The sequence below is a fragment of the Leptinotarsa decemlineata genome, unplaced genomic scaffold (assembly GCF_025532065.1).
Source record: "Leptinotarsa decemlineata unplaced genomic scaffold, Ldec_3_MD MMD2_tig00000882_RagTag_RagTag, whole genome shotgun sequence".
Lineage (NCBI taxonomy): Eukaryota > Metazoa > Arthropoda > Insecta > Coleoptera > Chrysomelidae > Leptinotarsa > Leptinotarsa decemlineata.
In genome coordinates this window covers 18330332-18357055 of record NW_027412556.1, presented here as the reverse complement: position 1 = coordinate 18357055, position 26724 = coordinate 18330332, and the positions used below count along the sequence as shown (strand labels likewise).

The window sequence follows — 26724 nt, the reverse complement described above, 5'->3', positions numbered from 1 at the left end:
CTACATACGCATATACTTTCTTTAATCGATGCAGGATAGCAACTTATCGTTAGAAAACCATAGTAGGTACCTACCATTTATGTACAAGGGTGGTCTGAAAAGTTTTCGACCTAACAAAAATATCAATCATTCTTCGGATTTTTTTCATGTTTCCTTTTAACTCTACACACTTCTCTCAGCAATGCTCCAATTTCTGTAACCTGTCCAAATAGTACGTAGGGTTTTTCTCTGCAAAATAATGGTTCACGAAGTTGATTGCCTCTTCTTTCAACGAAAATTCATGTCCTCTGACAGAGATGTGAAAAAAAAAGCGCATGGTGCTGGATCTGGTGAGTAAGGCGGATGATCAAGCAATTCAAACCGTAATTCGTAGATTTTTGCCATGGCAATCAATGTGATGCATAGTCTTTGTGAAACAGGATTTTTTTTTTGCAAATGTGACCGTTTTTCTGAAAGTTGTGCCTCAAGTAATGGTGCATGATGGTTTTTCCTTTTTGAAGATAATCGATTGCCAATAAAAAGTCGTCATCACTTTGTCAACTGAAAAAACAGTTTTTGGTTTTCTTGGAGCCGGTTTCTCCTTTGCACTCCATTATTTGGACTGAATTTTTGCTTCGGGCGTATGATAGTGTATCCAAGTTTCTTCTGCAGTAATCAATCGGCGCGAAAACCCGGATTTATGGCGCCTGAACTGCGCCAACAGAGCGTTGAAAATGTTCATTCGAACACGACTGTGGTCTAACGTGAGCAAACGCGGCACCCAACGCGCGGACAGCTTTCTCATGCTTAAATGTTGATTTGATATGTGACAAACACGTTCTTTTGACATGTTCATAACCTCTGCGATCACTCTCACTTCAATTTGGTGGTTGTCTAGCACCATTTAGTGCTAGACAACCACTACTGCTAGTGCGATGTTTTTGACAGTAGTTGCAGTTTTTGGACGTCCTGATCGTTCTCCGTCTCTCAAGATCTTATGGCCCTGTTTAAATTTAGCTGTCCGAAATTTCACTGTAGTGAATGATGGTACAGAGTCCCCATACACAGAATCCATCTCATCTTTGATTTGTGTGGGCGTATTGGATTTCAAAAACAGCTCGATACTCTTTTTGTCCATTTTCATAAAATTACTTACATTAGCTCAGTCAATTGACTGGTACATAAAAACTGCGCGCCCAAAATAGCTGACGCTTTGGTGAGTATCTGTCAATGGATGAACAACGAAATTCACTAGCTTTTATTTTCTAGTGCTGTAATCTTCATGTTGAGGTTGGAAACTTTTCAGATCACTTCCGTATATTCATGTACAAACCCATAAACCACGACATCGATTTTCCAGAGTTACTATTCCAGTTATGTTTTTTTGTACTACGTACAATAGAAATGAACTATGCTTTTACCTATCTACAGTAAAAATCAATATTTAAAGCAAATCTCCAATTTTTTTCCTTATGCAATTAATTAATTCAACAGTTGGATTGAACATGATCATTGTCAACACCCATCACCTTCACGTATCAAACTATGAATTTGTTGTTTCCACCATCAATTTTTTGAGAGAGATTATTTATTCATTCAATCATTTCTGTATTACTACTAAGAAAGTTATGCATTATATTTTCACTCGAATAGAAGTATATTTGTGAATTTTGTTGTTCAATATTTTGCCTATTGTTGTCAATATTGTAATATAATTAGACAGGGTTTTGTATCTAATCGAACAATTAGTCTAGTTCATATGTACTTTTTTCAGCCCTGTCCTAAAAATTACGACCAAGGTGTCATTCGATTCGTATTTTTGCCTAGAAAGTTTAAGGAAAGGTTCGAAAACGCGACGATAGAAATTACAAAAGGTATAAACAATTAAGTGAAAAAAAATGGGGCTTTAGTTTTTTCTTAATATCTCGAAAAATTTCCGAAATTTTGAAAATTTGAAAAAAGATTTAAAAAGATCAATGAATTTGCGTAGAAAAAGTCCTGACTCCCGAAACTGTATCTCGATTATTTATAATTTTTACAGAGCCCTGAAAATAGAGGCAAAAGCGGGTAGTCTGGCTTCCACACGCCTTTCGTCACTCTGACATAAAAACAAAACATATTATTTAAACATATTAAATGTAAAGATTGAGAAATGAAAAAATTCAAGTAATGTTGGGATACATCAATAAACAATAATACGCAGTCAAAAAATTTTTATCCCAATTTTAACGTTAATTATAAATTTGTTAATTAATATCTTTTTCTGAATTGAAAGTTGATATAAAAATCCCTATAATTATTGAACTAAAACCCTGGCATTTTTTTCAATTCTTTTTTCAATTGTTTATAAAAAAAAATTTGTTTTTAACAAATTTTTTTTTCAATACTTTGTTTTATAATAAAAGTAACTATGTGTTTTTTGTTTAATTTATTCTATTTTTTATAAAACTTTTAATATTGTGACACCTTGATACTTGTCTTTTTCATTCGCTCCTTCGCTTTTATAATTATAATAACTTTCAAACTATTGCAGTTATGATAAATATGCTCCAAGTCTTTTTTGTTCATTATGAATTTATTAACAATTAAAGCCTTTTACTGAAGTTGTGGTCTTATTATTTATTTGATTATTGATTGTTATTTATCAAATTCATTAAGTTATTTTCTGATAGGTGTCAACGTAGTGTGTAGGGAGTTGAGACTGGCCTGAACGAATTGTTCATAGATAATTTGACTTATAGCCAGTCTTCAAGTATGCCCACTGACTATATCTGAAAGTTTTCTTTCCTTATACGAGGAATTGGGCAAATTTCGGATATGCAGTTGGTTACCTCGTTCACAGGCAGATGGGGCGACGACAAACCTATTGTTTGTTGTATGCTTCAGCTTAGTTCGAGGAATGATACTCTGACGGAATTCGATTTTCAATTATCGGAAATCATCGACTTTATGTTGATGATATACACTACGTTGCACTGACGAGTGGCCAAACAGCCTGAAACCGGTCTGCAAGTGTGTTCCAATAATTGAAAATCTATTGCGGCAGTTGTATCGCCAACAGCATATGCAGGAATAACTTCTGTGAAGAATCCTGCACTGGCACCTGTCGGATATAATCCAACGCTCTTCGTGGTATTAGCCAGGGGAGTAATTGTTTTCTGATAGGTGTCAGTCCATTAACCTACTGTGTAGGTAGTTGAGACTGGCCTGAACGAATTGTTCATAGATAATTTGATTTATAGCCAGTCTTCAAGTATGCCCACTGACTATATGTGAAAATTCTTCAAAAAGTTATTCAATTGTTAACTAACAAATTTTTTCCCAATCTCCGTTGGCATAAATAATGGGATAAAAGGTATAAATAATTGGCCTATAAATTTTGAACTTCGTAAAGCCCTTTTGAGATAATTTGTTAATTATGATTTTTTATAACTATTGCAAAATGAAATATCTAAAAGATAATAATAATTTTTTTTTCAATTGATATTCAGCTATGTCTGTTTTAACATCAAACAATGGCAGTTATTAACATAGCCGCGCGGAACCCTATTTTCAACGTCAAATTAAAATTATAAATAATGGAGATAGAGAGTCAGGACTTTTTTATTGTAAATTTCCTTCTCTTTGACGAATTTTTTTCAAAATTACTTGAATATTAATATTTTTTTGAGTTATTAACGAAAAACGAAATACCATTTTTTTATCTTATTTTATTAATAACAATTGCAACTTTTTACCTGCACCGAAATCCTCCAGAAACATTTTTCTAAAGGTGATTCCGATTCGATTGAGCTATCGCTCATATTTTTAGGACCTTTATCTCTATTTTTCATGTTTTTGAACTTGTTGATTAGACTATTCGTGCAAGAATTGAAGCCACACGATCAACAAGCAAGGCGGTAGATTCGGTGGATGATCTCAAAATATGATTGCCGTTGATCCCGATTCTCCTAAGCGAATTTTGTAAAGCGATAAAGTTCACTTTTGTTTGAATGGATACGTCAATAAACGAGACTGCCGTTTTTGGGATTATGATAATCCTCAGGTGTATGTTGAAATACAGTCACATCCAGAAAAACTGACTTGTTTGCTGTGTTCCGTGAGCTGGTGTAATCAATGATTCGTACTTCTTCAAAAATGATGCTAGTCAGAACGTTACAGTCATTGATGACCGCTCTAGAGCCATGATTACTGACTCTTTCGTTCATCAATTGAACAACCATGATGTGCAGGAGCTATGGATTTACCACAGACACAGCTCCTGCCCAATAGATTTATCGAAGGAAACGTTTGATAACGGCATAGTTTTACGTTTCGGACCCGTGAATTGGCCTCCAAGATCGTGCGATTAATCGCCGTTTGACTATTTTCTGTGAGGATATGTGACGTCGCCACATATACGGCGACAAATGTTGGAAAAAGTAATCGAAAATTGGACCTCCAGATTAGACTACGTCCGAGCCAGCCGTGGCGGTCATATGTCAGAAGTCGTATTTGACTTATGATATCAGAAGTTTATCTTTCGAGAAAGTAAATTTCATGTCTATTGAAAATTCATATTTGTTTTATTCCATTTGAAATTTCTATACCTATATAAAAAAACACCCTATAGAGGGTGTTTCAAATTCGAACCTCGCCATTGAGATCTCAGACACTATGAGAGATACGAAGACGGCTATATTGGGGCAAAGGTGTGCATTTACCTGACTAACAATATGCCGTTGAGATAGTTTTGAAATTCCGAGTGGATCCGGAGACATACGGAAAAAAAACAGAAATTTCGGAAAATGGTTTTTTATTTTTTTCTGGGTTCATTTTGCGAAGGATTTGAAAATAAATTACACTTTCACATTGCTACTTTTTCTCTGCTATACCATTTTTCGGCCACCATTTTATTTTTCCTTATGGGCGCGACATAGGATTCTTTCTGTTTTGAATAGAACTCGAATTTACCATTTCAATAATGTATCATAAGATTTTCTTTTCCAAAGAATAGGAGATATTGAAAAAAAATAATACTCATTATAATAGACTTTGACTTTGATGTTTCTAAATTTGACTTTGAATTTGTTACACTCAATGACATTTTGTTATTGTACAAGTCATTGATTTTTTTGGCGAAAAATGGATTTCACGAATGAAGAAAAAAGATATATGGTACAAATTTATCACAAATACGATAGAAACAGTGCTATGACATCGAAAATATATTAAAATTTGTATCTCGAAAGACGACAACCACATCAAACTATGTTCAAGTTATTGGATCAAAATCTCATCGAGTTTGGTTCATTTGAAGAGCCGAGGAAAAAATATGCAGAGAGAATGGACCAGGAAACTGAAAAAAATTTGATAAATGAGGTATGTATAAGGTAAATTGGACATTGTGTCCTCTTCAATGAAAATAGAACTTTGAACAAATAACAATAATCAACTAAAATACAAAGACTAAAGTAAATCACAGCAAATGGTCAAAATGCTGGCCTAGTTCATGATAACACAACTGTGTTCTTATTCGAATATTATTCACTGCACGATTAATTTTCCTCCTCCGTAATATTCCGTACTTTCTAACAATGCTGTGTTGAAGTTCCTCAATATTTTGATATTCCCTCTGACCATGAACTCTATTTTTCAGTGTAACTCATAAGAATGTATCCATAACACTCAAGTTTGGAGATCTTGCTGGCCACCTCACCGGTCCATTATTTCCTATGCATTCATCACCAAATTTCCCAGTCAGGTAATCAGATACTCATCTGATAGTGTGCGGTGGAGCACCATCATGTTGAAACCAGATGTTATAGTTAGCCAAAGGTAGATCATCCAAACAGTCTTCGAAAATCGATATTAAAAACTGGTGATAGGTTTCTCCTACCAGAATTTTGTCAAATGATAGAGGACCCTACATTATATCTTTATAAATTCCTGCCGACACGTTGATACTAAATCGCACTTGAGGTCGAATTTCTCGGAACTGCCTGGGGTTCTTCATGCTCCAAATGTGTTCGTTATTTTGGTTGAATATCCCACAATTCGTAAAAGTGCTTTCATCTGTTCAAATTACATTTTACAAGAAAACAGGAAAATCAGGTCTTCTTATCAGCCAATCGCAAAATTCTAATCATTTTTCTGGATCATCTGGATGCAATTTTTGAGATATTTATTTATTCATTTATTTATTTATTGAGAAAATACATCCGACAGGTCAGGAGACCCAATTACAGGAGTACATAATAGGAAATGAAAGGCTTATATTAGTCCTGAAAAACAAAAATGACATACCATGACATACCATGTAACATATCAGTTATGTAGTGCATTATATACTGATTTCCTGATCTGATATAAGGGTAAGAAGAATGTATCGATGTTTTGTAGACTATTGTAGCTTCTACACAAAGATGTCACAGGACAGTGAAAGTGATGTTGTGAGTTAGGTACGTCGATGTAAAAAGTTATATGTGACCTGAAAGTTATACGAGGAACGTTAAAATTCAATGATGAAAGTAAAGTAGAAGAGTCGATTTGATTATGTATGATTTTGTATATAAAAATCAAGTTGTTAATTTGGCGGCGTTTTTTAAGTGATGTATAGTTGAACTCTTGCAAGAGTAAATCATAGCTATACTCTCTTATGGGGTAAGAACCACCTTTTTTCAAGTAAAGAAATTTCAGAAACTTTTATATATATATATATATATATATATATATATATATATATATATATATATATATATATATATATATATATATATATTTTCCCTGACAAGGATTTCATATGGAGCTACAATATTCCAGTTTACTTCTGACCAATGAATAATATATAAAGCTAATTGTCTCTGATGATGAGAATTCTTTGTTATTACGCATAACAAATCCTAATATTCTCATTGCACGGGATGTTATTTCTTCGATATGTGACGAGAACGTTAGTTTTTCATCAAAGATAATAACCAGATCTCTCGATTCGGTAATGCTTGCCAATGTTATATATCCAATATTATATTATCCAATTTGTATATATTTGTACTAAGGATTTCCTTGAAAAAGTCATAATTTCACATTTGCCTATGTTTAATGATAGTTCATTTTTCTGACACCAATCATGTAACTCAGTAATATCGTTTTGTAATGATATACAATCAGAGTAGTCTTCAATCTCCCTGAAAATCTTCATATCATCAGCAGAAAGTAGTTTTTCAGAGTTGATATTATCAGAAATGTCATGCACAAACAGAAGAAATAATAGTGGACCCAAGTTTGAACTTTGAGGAACCCCGGAAGTTGCATCAAATATAAACGATTCAATTCCTTCGTATTCTACGAATAATTTTCTATCACTCAGATATGATTTCAGCAGATATTGAAGACTCTTCTAAATGCAAAAGCTTGATAATTTCATGAGCAACTGATGATGTGAAACCCGATCAAATGCTTTGCTGAAGTCCGTATACACCACATCAACTTGTTTACGTTGGTCCAGTTTGTCAGAAACATATTTTGTAAAAATACAAAGATTTGATGCAGAGCCACGACACTTCACAAAACCATGTTGGAATTCGGAAATTGTGTTTTTCACGTGCTTATAAATGAGGTCCGATAAAATTATTTCAACTAATTTCGAGTACACTGATATTATGGTGATCGGTCTATAATTTACTATTTCCGAATTATTTCCGGTTGAAAAAATAGGGCACACCCTCGACAGCTTCCATATTTTCGGAAAGTAACAATTTTTCAGCATGAGGTTATAAATGATACAGAGAGGCTTCGCAAAAAGAGCAATATGAATCTTAACAAGTTTGACTGGAATGCCATCTGGTCCAACTGTCAATTTGTTTTTCAATTTATTGGAAGCCGAGATGATGTCATTTTCCGAGATTTCACTAAGATGTAAGTAATCACTGGTGTTGAAACATTCTCCATTACTCCAGTTCGAATTTTTTAGATTATTATTAGAAATATACACGCTTTGATAGTTCGTTGCAAATGCATTAGGTGATGACAATATTTGATCATTAAAATACATATGTCATGGAATTCGAGATTTATCATTCATTGAGTTCACATAGCTCCAAAAACCGGAGGATTTGTTTTTAGGTTTTGTTCGAAATTCGCAATGAAATGTTTATATGAAATATCTATATCGCGTTCAACTGAATGCCTCATCTCTCTGTACTTTTCATGATAAAAAAGTTATTATAATTTTCAATTTGATACATATCACAGAAGCTCAGAAAGTTATTTAAATGTAATATCAAATTGGTTTGAATTTCTTTATCATAATGATCTTGAAGTTCTAGAATATTGAAGTCACCTAAAATTATATGTGTATTTTGTATAATTTCAAACATTTATTTTGAGATGTCTCCAAGCACTTGTATAACAAATATTCATTTTGTAGGAAATTTGACGTGTAGATTTCCCCGGGCTCATGTATATCTGCAAATTATAAATTTTTATTGAAAAGAGCACAATGTCAAACTTACCCCATATATATCGCATTCATCAAATTTTCTTCAGATTCCTGGTTCATTCTGTCTCCTATTATGATAAGAATTATTTTTTTTCAGTATTTCCAATTTTTCTAAAAAGAATAATAACTTATGATTCACATTGAAAAGGTAAAATCGGATTCTATTGAAAACAGAAAGAATCCAATGCAGCGTTCATGGGAAAAAATAAAGTTGATGATGGTGGCCGGAAGAAGAAACGTCGGATAGCAAAATTCAAAACACCATTAAGAAGCAGGGAAAAAGTGGCAATGTGGAAGTGCAATTTATTTTCGGATCCTTTCAAAAATAAAGCCAGAAAAAAAAATAAAAACCATTTTTCGAAATTTCAGTTTTTTTCCGGATATCTCCGGATATACTCGGAATTTCAAAACTTTGTCAACGGCATATTGTTAGACAGGTAAATACACTACTTTGCCTCTATTCAACCATCTTCGTATCTCTCATAACTTCCGAGATCCCAATTTTGAGGATCGAATTTGAGACAGCCTGTATAAGGAAAGAGATGACTGACCTCATATACCAGTAACTGAGTACTGTGAACTAATGTTCAGTGCTGATATCTGAATACTGCGACTTTGAATGAGGTAGAAAAATACTTGGTAAATAAATTAGGAAATATATTTGATGATCAGATGATCATAGGAGGACATATAAACGTACTCAACAGATATAAGTGAAACGTTGAAAACGCTATCAGAGGCTTGAATAGATTTTCACACTTTACAAACCGAACTACTCAATCCATCTGAAAGAACCTGTCCAATAAAACTCTTCATGTCAAATGACACAGTACGTTTAAAACAATGACTCCGATAAAAAATGTATTTCAAAGAATATCATTATTCATAATGAATAACAAGAACTCGAATAAATTAATTATTCGTGTGGCTCTATTGCCAAAGAGTAACAAAGATTGTAATCACTGTCTATAAGTTTATTCATCAAAACTTATCAAAATAAAAAATTCATCAACAATCTTCTCTAATATTGTTTCTGAATAGTATCGAAATCTCTTGACAGTTTTCACGAGGCAATTTCGCTGACGAAAAATCGGTTATTGAATGGAAGTTCAGCAATGTTTACATTTTCTTTGGAAATAGCTTCGAGAGTTTACCAAATTTTAAATTGGATAACTTTTGATGAATGGAGTCAGATGAAACATAAATGAAATGTTCAGATTGAAATTGTTTTTCGTCGAAACTCGTAGTAAAGACATCGTATACTTTGAACCAAGAAGTTTTCACTTGTTATAGGTCATGGGCCATTCCTTTAATTGAAATTGTCTTTATATTCAGTGAAAGTAGCATGAGATATTTTATGATCCTGCCATCTTATTTTCTTTTTCGAAGGAAAGTTTTATCTGGAGATTTTCAACAGAAACGCTGTAGAGTATGCTTATTTGTTAAAAGAAGTTCATTGCATAAGAACGTCGTTCTCCAAATGAAGAACTCGAAAATTCTAGTTCGAGGCGTGTTGAGTTGAACACCAATGAGATTTTTTGTGTGGCTTCCTTCTGACATGTACTGCTCTCAGTAAAGTCGAGTGGGATAAGTCAGTCGAATACTTTTTGTGAAAGACAAGCCTCTAACTTACCTTTCATATTGCATATCAAGGTCGTTTGGGTCTCTTATCAGGAGATGTGTACAATTTTCTGGTTCGAAATAAAGTTTTAAGTTTCTGAGGAACTGACTTTGTTATACCAGTAACGTGATTATGCTGAGACATATTTGACTCAGCTAAGGGACTTGTGTACTTCGCCATTTTGTCGTACAATTTCACTACATCCATCTTCTGTGAGAAAACTAATGTTTGGGTTTTCGTAGCATTGCATACTACTTGGTTTCTATAACTCGAACACATTTTTTTCATTCTCATCGAGCTATAATCAGATTGTTTTGTCGGGCAATCAAATAGAAAAAAGAGATAGGTGTGCATTTCTAATTGAAACAAAAATTTGTATTGATTGTTTCTTCCAAAAGATCGTTGATGTTCAATAGAGAAAAAGGGTTGATGACAAGTTGGTTGATAAAACGTCAGCATTGATAGCGAAGGTATATATAAGAAACAGAATGCTGGAAAACCACGAAAAAAGACAAATTGACAAGCCATAACATCTAAGTTCAACTAGTAAACTCTCATGTCAGACACGGTCAATTTCCCCTGTTTCTCGATTATATTGTTCCAAATATGCGTTATATGTATATGTAAGAAGGTCGTCCGTTGATCTCTGTCTCTGGAAATCGTTTTGATAATCGCTCAATATGTTACAGTTATCCAAGACGAGGATTTGAGGACCCTGGCGGGGACTGACCCATCACAAACTGTGTCTGAGGTGGCGGACGAACTGGACGTTAGCTCCCTTGCGGTTTTCGATGGTTTAAAATGTATTGGAAAGGTTAAAAAACTCAAAAAGTGGATGCCTCACGATATGAGCGATCTGCAATTTACGATCTACGTTTAGAGGACTGTTTATTGATCTTGCACAGATCGGATCGTCACATGTGATGAAAAGTGGAGCCTCCACAACAAAAGAAAACGTGCAGGATGGTGGTTGGACACCAATGAGCCACCCAGGTACTTTCCAGAGACGAAAGCTCATCGATAAACAACCATGGTTACTGTTTGATACCTGGTGCGATTCACAAAAAGTTTCTGTAACCGGGCCAAAAAATCACAGCAGAGTCATATTGTGAGGAAATAGACAAAATGTACCAAAAATTGTATCAGCAGTAGCCGACACTGGTCAACAGAAGGAGTTCGAACCACCTGCTTCATGACAATGAGTGTCCGTATGTTTCACCAATCACAGTTTGAAAATCAAACGAATTGATCGTTAGAGTTGTGTCTCACACATTATACTCCCCAGAACTCTTACCAACCGACAACCATCTTTACAAGCACTTCTCAGCGGTAGAACCTTCGCCCATCAAACGGCCTTTGTCGAATCCTGAGTACCCAGTTCTCATGCTGACAATGTTACGTGTTACGTTGGCAAAAGTGCACTGATTCAAATGTCACTCATTTCGAATAGATGGAATGAGTATACTGAGATATGGCAGTTTGAAGTGGACACATTAAAACTGACAAAACTTTCAAAACAACCCATTACCCCATGTTCCATGAGCTTTTGGAGATAATTGACCCCTTAATAACAGCACAATTTGAATTTCCTTTATATTCACAAGGATATAAGTGAAGTCATTTGACTGTACCCTTCAAACGGTTTTGATCATTCTCAGACATACATTGAAAATTGAAATATGTTTTTCCGAAATGACTGAATGAACTTTTAGGAAAAAACATTTTTGAAACTATTAGTATCCTGTGATCATAATTGTAAATGCCCAATTATAAATTACTCCATTATTACTTATTTTCTTCAAGACACTGCAGTTTTCATTGTATTCATATCTGGCAGAAAAGCAAGTTATTCATTTGTTCAACCTTGCTATTGACAAATATTGTGAATCAGTGGTACTAGGCTGAAACACGAGTAATCGGTAAAGGAAAAGGTTGAGTGGAAAAAAGACACCTCCTCTTACATGGGATTAACAATCAATGAGTATCGAAGATGAACGAGGTTATCCAACCGCCAAACGAGGTTCTTCCTCTGATTTTCAATACAGCTTGCTCTACGAGGAAACTAGATCGAACCAGAGCCCAAACACAGAGCACTAATAATCAAACACCATCAAACGCTGTTTCGACTCTCCAATGTCCCATCAGTGGTGCTAGACAGAACCAACCACGTATGTGTTGTTAGAGTCATCTGTCCTTTGAAGAGCCTAAATAGACATCTTCCATCACGAATGCGTCTATGGGATTGACAAAAGACTCAATCCAAGATTGTGAATGACTGCGGTTCTCTTGGCAATCGCAAGTAGGACCCCTTTGATTCTCGTCTCCCCCAAGTTTCGAATTTTTATAGTTGTTATTCGTAGGGGGCGACAGCTGGTTAACGAAAACACATTTTTAACAGATATACAGAGATACGATAAGAGACTATATTTCGGAAACTGGAAACACTAATGTCAATAGGTAAAATGTGGCAACAGCATAATGAAGTTTGACATTTTTCAACATAAACGTACTCGCAACGTTTTGATGTACAAGTGCTATTTTTTTTGTTTAAAGTGAGTTGAGCAAATAAATTTGACCAACAAATGGAAATTTAAAAAGAGAAGGTTTTCGTTGGATCACAACTTTCGACGTGGATTATCTCAACAATAATGTGTCGATAAACTCAGTTTTTTGACTGGCGACAAAGCACCATCAGAAATCTGGCATAGTGAATTCAATCGTGGTCGTAGTTTGGTCGCCGACAAATTTCGTGAAGGTAGTCCAAAATCGGTTTTTGTGCTACAAAACATCAATGCAATGCGTGAACTGATAATGCAAGATCGTTTTTTTTTGGCTCTCAGAGTGCAAGATCATCATGTGATATATTGTGTTTTCGATGGATACCCCATAATTTATCAATCGCTTAGAAAAAGGTTGACTTCAAATGATGTTAGGAAATGATCAAAAAGTTCGACCGTGGTGATTCAAAAGACGTGAAAATCATGGATATATGCGTATCAGCTACAAACAAAACACCAATCGACCTTGTGGGTATTTTATGACGAGCTAAATATAAAAATAATTGTCCGTGGAAGGAGCATAGCGAAGCAAATGATTGCCTGTTTCTTCTGCCAAATGTGTCATGTGGTCAATGTTTTGCTTGAGCAACGTAGAACGGTCAATTCTGAGTGGTACACGTCCATTTGTTTGCGGAAGTCTTCAAAGAAATTGGTAAAACTAACCGGCTAAGACGAATTATTCTCCATCTTGACAATGCGAGCTCTGCATGCATCTCGTCAAATAGGTGAATTATTGAGTAGTCAAAACATCGAATTGATGACTCATCCTCCGTACAGTCCTGATTTGGCATCCAATGATTTCTCCTTGTTCTCAAATATCGAAGGTAAACTGATGCGTGGTGAACGATTAACGAGCGCCAGAAAAGCAGTTGAAGCCTTCAAAAACCATGTTTTGGAGGTGACTCAAGAGGAATAGAAAAACTACTTTGAGAAATGGTTTGAATGAAAACAAAAGTGTATTGACCACTAAAGGAAATATTTCGGAAAACAATGAAGCAATTATCATCGAAAAATGTTAGTTATTATTTGTTTTTCCGAAATATAAATAGTACCCCTCCTATAATGTGGAAAAGAAACCTGCAAAACTACAACGTTTGTGTGATTGAAGTTGTGAAAAAGTAGCTTTCAAAACTCTTTGTTCACTCTAACAAGTATCAGGTAACCGTAAACACAATGTGACAAAAAGTAGATTGATCAAGTTATTAAAAATCCCTTTAAAAGAACAAACTGCGCATATTCGACTTTGGAGACCACAAAAGTCTAGTCTGTTATTGAAAATAACGGAAACTTTCACTCTGATTTGTACTTCTGAAATTCGCTTAGTTAGAGTTTGAAGTAAGTATATAGTCCATCTTTTGATGGTACGAACTTGCAGTTTCGATGTGTGGGAGCAGTGTTTTTGTTGGATGGAAACATCAGTCTTGAAACCGCTCAAAAATCGCTTCAAACAAAAAAATAAAAAGCATTTCTTATTATAATTGACTATTGCTGATGAATCCATACACAATGAAAAAAATGGGTTTACCGCCAACATCATGCAATTAAATGATCAGGAGATTCAAAAATCAATCATTACAAGTAACAACAACTACACAACTACACGTTGCAAACTTCTCGGTATTACAATGGATGACTCGCCTAATTGGTATATTCATACAGTAAATTGAAATAAACGTCTATCTAGTATCTTCTTTCTAATGAGAAGACTACGATATATTGTCAATCCAGAAATACTGAGAAATACATAATTTGGTTTATTTCACTGCCAAATTGGTTATGGCATAATCTTATGGGGTAATTCCTGCTATACCGCAAAAATTTTCAGGTCTCAGAAAAAAGCCATACGCCTGATAACAGGAATAGGTACTAGAGAACACTGCCGGGACTTATTCATAAAACTGTGTATAATGACGCTTTCATGTATTTACATTTTCCAAACTGTCTCTGAAATATACAAAAATGAAAGAAACTATATCCTTTTACCACCGATATTCAAATTCATGGTACTAGATCTGCTGATCTAATAGCGTTGTCGCGGTCACTGAATAATAAAATCAATTAAGTTTTTGGAGATATACCTTTAGACCATTGTTTTGATAATATTGATGAATTTTTGAACAATTAATGATCTATTGATTGATAATATATTAAGCAATAATCATTCACTTGTATATTCATATTTGTGAACATATTCTGAAAAGTACGTTGTATTATGTTATGTAAGTATGTTATATCGTAATATCCTTTTTAAATTGAAAGTATGAAGAAGTTTTCATCAGTTTATATATTACACGTCTCTCTATGACTATTTTCTATGTATGACATGCTGTAAACTCATTGCGAAACATTCAAGTAAATCTATTTAAACACCGTTTGTATGTTTTCAATGATGATATGTATACACAAGATCCACCATCAGTTGGTGTCTTTATAGATTTGAGGAAAGTTTTCAACACTGTAGACCATAATATACTTTTAAAAATCCATGCAGATATAGGAATAAGAGGTGAACCACACGATTTTTTCACAAGCTATCTGATGAATTGAAAACAATTCGTTAAAAAGATGACAAAGTGAGTGATGAAAAGACCGTATTGTGTGGTGTGCCTCAGGAAACGGTTTACGGACCAATGTTATTCAACATATATCTCAACAATCTTTTTCTCCTGAATACTTACTCCAGAATCTTAGTTATGCTGATATCACGGTCTTGATCTGTAAAGATGGTGATTGGTTTAACCTGAAATAGAAATTAGAACAGAATCTGAGTCAGATATAAATGTGGTTCGATTATAGGCTACTATCAATAAACTTTGAAAAAACATTCTACTCACCATTCAGTAGCTATGATATAACCTTGCCTACCTACGAAATTGCTCTCTCCGATGTTGCGGTCATCAGGAATGTCAAAAAAATCAAGTATCTGGGTATAATCCTAGATAGTCATCTCAGATAGGACCACCACATTCATTATTTGATGAAAAAATTACGATGTATTCTATATGAATTCAAAAGTATAACCAGTATTCTCAATTTCGAATAAAAAATAATGATATACAAAAGTTTAGTTCAATCACATCTAAATTACGGTATCACTGGCTGGGGCGGAATCTCCAAAACCCATCAGCACTCCCTCGAGGTAATGCAAAAACGCTTTCTCATAGATGTATTCTGAATAGATACTATACCTACCCAAGTGACCTCCTATACGAAGAAGCCGAAATATTCGATCCAAGGCAGCTTTTTTTAATTATTATAACCACAGCCCAATACACGCATATAAATGAATTGATCATTTTGGACCATAAATATAACAACCGCCACAAAAAACTATAGTGATATCAGTCATGAACAAAACAGTAGATTAAAAAATTATCGCCCAAAAATTTTCAGCTCATTACCGATAAACCTGAAATGCGAGACAAATCCAAAAATGTTCCAAAAACCCACAAAAAATATATCAAACTTATACCCCGTGCAGTAATAGCTGAAAAAATAGAGCATCAACACGATATTTTTCAAGCTTCAATGTAGTACATCTTCCAAATATATCTCTCTTCAACTAATATAATGAGTCAGTATCATGAATTTCAAAATGGTTGCGTCAGTTATGTTCATCTTGATTTGAGACAAATGAGTTCTCTATGTGTCCTATACCATGTAAATGCAATATGAATTTTATCATGATAGTTTTTTCTAAATATGTAGTCTACTATATTGTGTCACTAACAAAGTATGTCTTAATTAACTGTGATCGCTTCCTTATACAATTTTTATCCCTATATGTAACAATATGAATACTATATCTCTAGTACTGTTTCCCATTACGGCATGTATATTCTTCCCAATTTCACGATCTTGTGAGTCCTTTATATCGAGTATATGTGCTATCATATGAATTCCATAATTTAAATGAGTCATTCTTGATTTGAATCTACTGTACTATGACCATTAATCTATATACTTTAATAACTTGAAATCGTTCCTATACAAGCAATTTTGAATTATATATATTATCCTTCCTTACACACAAGCAGTGCAATGCTTCGTAAGTTCTTGTTTTGTTTTATTCATGTAGTGTCTGAATGAATTGTTCAGATACCTTAATCAGCAAGTGGATAAAATTATTATTAGTATTATTATTTTCACCGTAGTATGCGCTGGCCTTCTTGTTTAGTCAACAAGTTCAAAAACATGAAAAATAGAGATAAAGGTCCTAAAAATATAAGCGATAGCTCATTCGATTTGAAATCACTTCTAGAAAAATGTTTTTGAAGGATTTTGGTGCAGGTAAAAAATTGTAATTGTTTTTAACAAAATAATATTTTAAAAAAATAGTATTTAGTTTTTCGTTAATAACTCAAAAATATTAATATTTCAGAAATTTTGAAAAACGCTCGTTAAAGAGGAGGAAATTTCCGACAAAAAAGTCCCGACTCCCGAAACTCTATCTCCATTATTTATAATTTTAAATTGACTTTGAAATTAGGGTTCCGCGCGGCTGTTATGGCATGCGCGCGCTGCCGCTAAAGAGAGTTTATCAAAAGAAATATTTTTTTCATAACATAAAATGTCATTTCAAAAATTTGAAAAAATTCTAGTATCTTCTTAACACTTGAATGAATTGAGTCCTGTAGAAAAAAAGTTTTATCACCATTTTACAAAAAGTTATTCAATTGATAACTAACAAATATTTTCGGAGGCATAAATAACGGGATAAAAGGTATAAATAATTGACCTATAAATTTTAAACTTCGTGGAGCCCTTTTGATATATATACTTCATTCGATCCTGCGATAAAAGTTCATAAAAATTCATTAATTTGTTGAATATGATTTTTTATAACAATTGCAAAATGAAATATCTGAAAATTGTTGATAAACAAACAAATTGTTAATAAAAATTTTTCCAATTGATATTTAGCTATGTCTGTTTTCACAATAAACAATGGCAGTTATTAACATAGAATAAGAATTTTTCACGTAATTTGTTCATTGAATTGTTTTAAACAAATAGATAAATTCAATATTTCTGAATTTTTTTTCCGCTATTTTGTTGTCTAGAGATAATTATGATTAAAAAAAAATTTTCTCATTTTAATTTTCAATTCTTCGATTTTTTTATATTTCGATTGTTTACATGATTAGTTGAGGGATAATTTTGCTTTTTAAAATCATAATTTACACTTTTGAATAGTTTGGCAGGTAAAATAATTTTTTTATTTATTATTTTATTGTTTATCAGTTTATTAATTTGTTATAAATAAATATTGACCAACGTTTTATTTTTTTTCTGAAAAAAAAAAATTATCTATACATGAAAAAGTGCCATACATTTTTTTAATATTTATTATAATACTTTCTAATATCATACGATACGGTAAATATTAATATTTTTTGAATCATCAACGAAAAACTAAATACCACTTTTTTTTAATCTTATTTTGTTAATAACAGTTGCAATTTTTTACCTGCACCAAAATCCTTCAAAAACATTCTTCTAGAGGTGATTTCGAATCGAATGAGCTTTCGCTCATATTTTTAGGACCTTTATCTCTATTTTTCATATTTCTGTACTTGTTGATTGGACTATTCTGCATCTGTCCGGCTGAGATTTCTGCCTTAGTGCGGCAGGCCGGTATGATTTTGAGATTTGAGAGTAAAGAGGGCATCATTCCACCAAGGACTCCAATAATCAGAACAACCATTTCGACATAGTGGTCGGAATAGAGTCTGTGGAGCTTGAAGAGAAAATCTCGATATTTTATCCGTTTCTCCTCCTCTTTTCGGACGATATTCGTCCCGCCAGGAGCTGGAAACTCCACGACAAATATCGTCTTTCTCTGGTGGTCGAGAAGGACTACATCAGGCTCAATAACTTGTATGAGCCTGAGAGTGGGGAACAATTGAGTTCCAATGAATTGGGCACTTCTCGTTCCCCACAACGGATTCAATATTCCCCGGAGCGTAGGGCAACACTGGTGTCTCTTCAATACCGTAAGAGTGCCGTAAATGATAATATAGCACTCGGAGGGCCGCGTTATGTCGATGGATATAGGCCGAGACCACATATGCTGAACATGCTGATAGCAAGTGCATTAGGGTCTCAGGCGCCTCGCGGCAGGCCCTGCACCTTGCGTGAGGAAACTCTATACCCATCACCCAACTGCGGTAGACTAAGGTGTTGAAGACATCATCCTGGCAAGGCATGATGAACCCCTCAGTTTTTGACTTCAGACCAGTCGACCTGAGGAAAGCAAAAGTCAGGCGCTTTGATAAGCCAAGGTCTTCAATGTTATTGAAGAAGACCCCATGCATTGGCTTATACTTGTGTTTCTGCAGAAATGAGGTTACCTCTGCGGCTTTTATATGAGCTTTTTGCTGAACGGGTTCCAACTCAGTGACAGAGTTGTGATCACCTTGTTCAGTGTCCAAAACTATACCGAGTTCATCAGCTGCTCATGCAGCTGCCCCTAACGCCTTTACTGGCTGTATCCAGTACCATTCTGTCCTGTAAACACTCCAAACTCGAAAGTCCACAACCTCCATGTTGATACAGCTCTTCCCGAGTCCACTTCACTACTCCAAACGAGTAGAGTAAGATTGGAACGGCAGGCATATTTGTTGCAGCCACTTTTTTTTCTTCTCCTCATTATTATCATTTTTATCTATTTCTATACTCATTTATTCATGTAAAACTATATTTTGACTTATATTAACCTGTTCATCCCATAACCTTTTAGTTTTTTCTATATGAAGTGTTTGGAAAGTTATCATCTATTCAGCAATACGTACTTTTAGATAACTTCAGGAATTTTAGAACCGTTGAAAAGTAACTACTGCTGATTTACAATCCTCCATTTGATTTGTCTACATATTCCTATATTCAACTCTTTTCGGAAGCAAAAGCTCAATTGTTACCTGAACGTATTTTTTGGAACTATTTACCCTTTTTATGATAAATTTGAGTGACCTTTTTCAATTCCTATCAAATTAATGAAAAATTCAATAATATAATGAACAATGATGAAAAAATTAATTTTCATCATATCATCCCGTTCATGTAGGATCCATTTCTAACCTTTTTTGAAATTTCAGATAATTATATTTGTCATCGCAGTCTTCCAAGTGGTTCGAAGCATACCAGTGGGAGTTACAGTCGGCCTTGATCCCCAGCTTCATGCGATACAAACTTTGTATCACTCTCAAGATAAATATGGACAATATGCCTACGGGTATGCAACACCGACAGCAATGAAAAGTGAGACTCAATCTTCAGATGGAATAACAAGGGTAAATATCCCCAGAGGTAGTGAATAATATGTTCATTGATTTTGACTTAAACATTGTCATAGTTATGTTGACTTATCTATAAAATGCCAAAGAAACACAGGATACTTCAATTTCTAAAATAATATCGAAAACATTTTCGCTATACGTGATTTACGACTTTTATAGGCATTGGTAGAAAAATTATAACGGGAATTTCATGCAGCTGATTTTATATCTGGTCTTTCCCACCATTTTCACAACCATATTTTTGACTCTTATTTCATCACTATTATCATCACTCTCACTGTCTTTATTGATGCTGGATCTGGCTACCGTCCCAAATAACAGATTTTTCTTCAGATTGAAAACGCGGCCCAATTCTCCGAAGATTATTCTGAAAAGTGAAGGAATGACTGAATTCTTTGAATTATGGATAACTTGAAAGTCATTTCGAAATACACTATAATTCAGAGTGCCCAAGATAAAAAGGCAATTGAACTAAGGCTTGGACATCTCGCAAGCCACCAAACTAATTTATGAATTGATATCTGTCACGAACCGCCATGAGTTGATCATGGTGAAACCACATATCTCGAATCTGAGCTAATAAGGTTATGCCCAAAAACATTCTTCATTTCAATCATGATCATATAACAAATAATAGAGCCGAATAATTACTTTTAATCTGTTTTCCCGTTAATCAGCTGTCGCCCTCATACGAACGACAACTCTCCGAAGTTGAGAAACTTATGAGAGATAAGGGCTAAAAAGGTCTTACCTTTTAACGTGTTATTCCTAACACATACTTCCTGTCCACATACTTCAACCAACTTAATTAAACTAAAACGAATCTGTTATCAAACGTCCCTGAAAGCTCCGGCAGGAGGCTCTAGTTTTGTGACACCAAATATTTGTATTATTTCTGTTGAATATCTTACAAAGAGTGAACAATGTTAGCTTTAATTTTGTTTATTACCATAGAACAAAGAATTTCAAGCACTGAAGTGATTCAGCTTGAAACAAGTGAAATGAAAAAAGGGTAATATCTACTCTTTATATTCTCCTTCCTTCGAATCGGGATTTTTCCTAACGTATTTTCTTTTGGCTTTCTCAAAATTATCTTAGTCACATTATCAAACATCATCAAATCTTTTGAACAGACTTCAGTTCGGCGCCTGCTCCAAGTATTATTCAAAGTATTTACATTTTCGCTAAACAACAATATCTATTTTTTTTTAAACTACACCTCTCGATTTGATCTCCACAAACTGTATTTGAAAAATATAATCACGAAATGTTTCGCTAGCACAGTAGCTTTCTAACGTGTATTCAAGCGAAACATGTTGTGATTATATTTTTCAAATAAAGTTTGTGAAGATCAAATCTTGCGGTGTAGTTTTTGAAATTACTATGGATCTTCATCAAGTAACGGTCGAATCAATCAGAAAAAATAAAACAATACCTATTCGATAAGTGATGATAAGTGATCATACCAAGTATTTCAGAGCTGGCAAACATCATTTTCAGTCAGTGAATAGTTCAACGGAAGTTTTGACAAATGTCATTTAAACAATCATAGTGGATCACAGGAAAATTTCATCAATACAATGAATAAAATCGAAATATTGCTACAAATGTATACAGAAAACTAAGAAAAGCACTCAGGAATTTCTGACAGCTGAAATCATTTTTTTGACAAATGAGAACAATGACGATAATATATATTTATATATATTTTGATAATATAGGCTCTTGTGAGAACAGTTGATATTATTTGCAATTGCGATTACATTATTGATTATGAGTGTGACTAGATCTCAGTCTGTTCCATTAGTAATCAAAACGGTAAACACCCTGCACACTCCTAGAGTTATAATTCGTCTATTTGCTCATGGATAGATGCACTGAATCCGATGAATCCATATTATCACAATATGAAAGACCCCGAAAAGTAATCAATAAATTTATTATCGCAATAGAAGTGCCCCCGAGGAGCATATCTTTTAAATATTCTAAATAAAAATATAGTGGGAAAGAAAGGTTTTGGTTTTCTACTTCTCCATACAGAAAAATGTGACAACATTTCAAAGAAAACAAGAAAGCGATTAATTTCAAAATGAGGTTTCTTTCGAACACAAACTGCAAAAAAAAGCCCTCTCGACACAACTACGTTCAAGTGAACATTAAATTACAAGAAATATAAAATACTTTCGAAACAACTACCTTTATGTGAAAAGTAAATTATACAAAAACACTTTCTTCTATTCAGTTTTTATCGCAAACATTCGTTACGGAATTGGATCAAACATCTTTCACAGGATTACTACACTGTATTCATAGTATACGAAAGGAGTGAAATTTCACTTACATGTAACACTGTCATCCTCACTGGCAAACATCCGATGTTTCGGAATAAGACACCTGCCTTATCACTTCTTCAGCACCAATATGGGTAACATTGAAAGATAAAGCACTCAAGTCATTCATAAAATTACGACTTTATGTCACGAATGAACTAAATCAATAACAGTACCTACATAATGACATTCATCCGCTTACTTGATTCAATTCAGTCATAGAAATCTTGTTTCAAATGAGAGAAGTATATTTTTAGAAGAGATGAATTTGGTGATAGAAATGTTTTGGCTTCCTACTTCCTCATCTTTATACAAAATGAATGTGGGAATCTTTCGAAAAAAGGACGAGAGCAATTGATTTCGAAATGAACCTTCGACAAAGAAGTACCTTTCAGACACAAGCTGGAAAAAAAGGCCTTCTCGAAGCAACTACTTTCAAATAAACATTGAAGTACACCAAAGAAAAAATACTTTCATAACAACTACTTTTATGGGAACATTGAGTAATACAAAAAAACACTTTTTCCTATTCAGTTTGTAATCCAAACAATCGTCATAGAACTGAATCAGATATGTGTCTATCGTAAAAATTACTTCTTTGCATGATCTTCACATCTTTATTAATTGTTTATTTTGGAATTAATTGCTTTTTCCCTTTCTTTGGGCGACTCACACACTTCTTGTATAAAGATGGAGAGGTGGAAATCCAAAACCATCCTCTCCTAAAAATATACCATGACGTGTCATGCCATGACGTGCTGTCATCGATGCCATGAGTAGATTCAAGTCATTTGTGACATGAAGCCATGATTTCATGAACTGATTGAGTGCTTCATCTTGTGTTCAATAAGGCAAGTGTATCATTCCGAAACATCTGATGTCTGCCATTGAGTGTCTGCCATGTAAGTGAAATTTTCTCTCTTTCATATAGTATATTACGTAGCAATCCTGTGAATGATATCTGGTTCTTTTCCTTTGTATAAATCAATGTTCAAAGAAAAGGAGTATTTTTTTTTTCACGTAATTCAATGTTTTTATGAAAGTAGTTGTTTATAAAGGGTTTTTCCCAGTTTGTGTATGGAAGTTACTTATCTGCATGGTCTATATATATATATAGAGTTTATTATGAAATTGATTGCTTTTTTCCTTTCTTTTGAATATTCCCACATTTTTTTTCAATAAAGATAGAGGAGTAGAAAGCCACACATTTTTTCACATATAGTCAATGGGCATACTTGAAGACTGGCTATAAATCAAATCAACTAAAAGAACAATTCGTTCAGCCAGTCTCAACTCCCTACACTGTAGGTTAATGGGCTGACACCTATCAGAAAACAACTACTTCCCTGGCTAATACCACGAAGGGTGTTGAATTATATTCATATAATTATATATTGTAGGGAGTTGAGACTGGCCTGAATGAATTGTTCTTTTAGATGATTTGATTTATATCCAGTCTTCAAGTATCCCCACTGAATATATGTGAAAAGTTTTCTTTTCTTATACGAGGAATTGGGCAAATTTTGGATATGCAGTTGGTTACCTCGTTCACAGGCAGATAGGGCGACGACAAACCTGTGGTTTGTTGTGTGCTTCAGCTTAGTTCGAGGAATGATACTCTGAAGGAATTTGGTTTTCAATTATCGAAAATCATCGACTTTCTGTTGATAATATACAGTACCTTGCATTGACGAGTGGCCAAACAGCCCGAAACCGGTCTGCAAGTGTGTTCCAATAATTGAAAATCTATTGCAGCAGTTGAATCGCCAACAGCATATGCAAGAATAACTTCTGTGAAGAATTCTACACTGACACCTGTTGAATATAAATCAACGCCCTTCGTGGTATTAGCCAGGGGAGTAGTTGTTTTCTGATAGGTGTGTCAGTCCATCAACCTACAGTGTAGGGAGCTGAGACTGGCCTGAACGAATTGTTCATTTAGATTATTCCACAAATTTTTTTTCCAAAAATCAATCTCTTCTAATCTAGTGTACTGAAAAATTGGTATTACATCAATGAGCAGAGTTGGAAGTAACTGCCCGTTTTGACAAGTTACGAGTTTATATAACGCTGACTCAGTTCACTTGATCGACGTTGATACGAAATCAATTCTTAACAGGACAAAATACAAGAAAAAATGTGATAAATAAGTTCTAGTGTTTTGTTTCTTAGTTGTGATTGACTTGAAGTGAGATGAACAATGTTTAAACAACCCAATACTGTCCACCAACTTTTATGGATATTATCAAAATAACTGAAAATTCTGAGAGATATTTCACTCACCCGGTATATGATCACGTAACTGAGAAGATGAAAGAGCCGAATTGAAATATACATTGAAAATCCAGTCCTTGGTATCAAGGCCATGGGTAGTAGGAAAGACCGGTGCAAAATTAAGTTCGGGACAGGACGGGAAGTAAGCTTGTGTGCGTAAATAGTTATCGTGAGCGGACCAAAAACGGCGCCACTTACACGAACTTCACTCTCTGGCAGTGGGTCCAAACAGAGCGAACGCGTTGGCACTCGTTATTGCGTTACCTGCCTCGGGGCCTGATCCGGTGGATTGGGTCTTTCCTGAGAGGCAGAACATTTCAGGTTAGAGTAGAGGGCTCTCTGTCTGACAACAGAGAGATCCTCGCTGGAGTGCCACAGGCGGCCGTGCTCTCTCCCACGCTATATTCTCTTTACACCAGCGACCTTCCGAGGTCCGAGCATGTGAAGGTATCCCTCTACGCCGATGACACGGCTCTCCTCTCATCTTCCATGGGTCGGGAGCTCGGGATCGTCTACATGCAACGTGCATTGGGCGACCTCGAGCGCTGGTACCTCGAGTGGAAGATCCGAGTGAATCCGGATAAAACTCAGGCAATAACCATGGGAAGAACGATAGCTTCTCCGGCCATGAAAGTGAGAATCTCTGGAAGGGAGATTGATTGGCAAACGCGGGTCAAGTACCTAGGTCTTATTATAGACCGTAGGCTCACCTGGAACCCGCACCTGTTAAGCGTGAAGGCAAAGATCCAGGGTCGGGTGGCAAGCCTGTACTCTTTGATCAATAGAAGATCTAAGCTGAGCCTAAAGAACAAAATCACGATCTATAACATGATGTTCAAGTCTGTCATCATGTATGCTTCAGGCGTTTGGGGACAAGCGGCTCCGACTAACATCTCCATCTTGGAGACTTTACAAAATAAAATTTTACGGATGATTGTGAATGCTCCGTGGTTCGTGCGGAATGAAGCCATCCGCAGAGATTTGAAGCTGCCTTCCATTCAGCAGTCCATTCAGTCGAGGAATCGGCGAGTTTTAGATTATGCTGAAACTCACGAAAATCCTTTAGTCAGGGAAGCTATAGATTACGCTGTAGACGACCCCTCCCGATATAGAAGGCCCCGACACTCTGTCGTATGAGGCCCCTATGTCCTCCGTTAACAGATGAATAATATCTTCATCTATCTCACCCCAGCCAGGTAGGGGTATAACGCGAAGGGCGGTATGGATGTCTAAGGACTTTCATGCCACCATCAAACATCAGTTGTGACCCATTTGTCTCTCTGACAAACTTCAGTTAAAAGGGGAAGGAGGCCAGGCTTCAACCTGAATAAAATCAAGATGGTTAACGTCGTTATTGCGTTGCTAATTTGCAAGTGTTCTTATGAGGTTTTTGGTTTAAAAACTGATGCAGACATGTACATACCTGAGTGAATATAGTGTTTCGGTCATGAGATTATTATAGTAGCATAAAACTTCGAATTCAGACTAGACTTTTTCGAGGTTAGAATATCTATCAAATGAATTGCATTTACCGAAATACCCTGTGAGTGCGGAAAATCCTATATTGGTGAAACTAAGAGGTCATTGAATGTTCGCATTGCCGAGCACAAGAAACACACACATCGAGGGGAAACCAGCATATTAGGAATAGCAGACCATGTTTGGACCCATCAACACAACATCGAGTGTTCCCAAGCTGAGATCATACACAGAGAGGAACATTGGTTTAGGAGAAAATTCAAGGAAGCCGCATACATGTTGTCCAACAACGTATTCAGCCAAGCTAGCGTAGAGATACGCAACGCATGGAAACCCATCATCAAGCGAAAAATGGCCAACTCCCGCCAAACGGTCATCTCCCACTAAACCAGTGAAGCGGAAAATGGAAAGCGGGGATAAGTGAAAGTACTCGAACGACCCATAAATAGTCATCTCTCGGAGGAATCAGTCCAGTCATAACAATCGAAACATCGTGAACTAATGTGGCTTGGAATCTCTTAACTTTGTATTTTTATTTTCTTTTTTCATTTCCTTATTTTTATTCAATTTTTGTTCAATCGTTTTATTTTTACTTGTATTTTATTTCACTGTTATTTCATTTCAGGTTTTTGCTTGATATAATTTTTATTTTCAGCTATTCATTTTTTAATTCTACTCTTTTACGTATCTCAGGGATTTTAAATCA

At 34.9% G+C, this 26724-nt stretch overlaps 1 protein-coding gene across 1 annotated transcript in view; it reads left to right on the top strand.

Moving 5' to 3' along the window:
- The window catches only part of LOC111512227 (uncharacterized), an 84595-nt gene that overhangs the window by 24789 nt on the left and 33082 nt on the right, over positions 1-26724 (top strand). The window contains exon 2 of the mRNA XM_074175181.1: positions 19735-19929. Within this exon, the coding sequence (XP_074031282.1) occupies positions 19735-19929 (195 nt within the window). The remainder of the gene's footprint in view (positions 1-19734; positions 19930-26724) is intronic.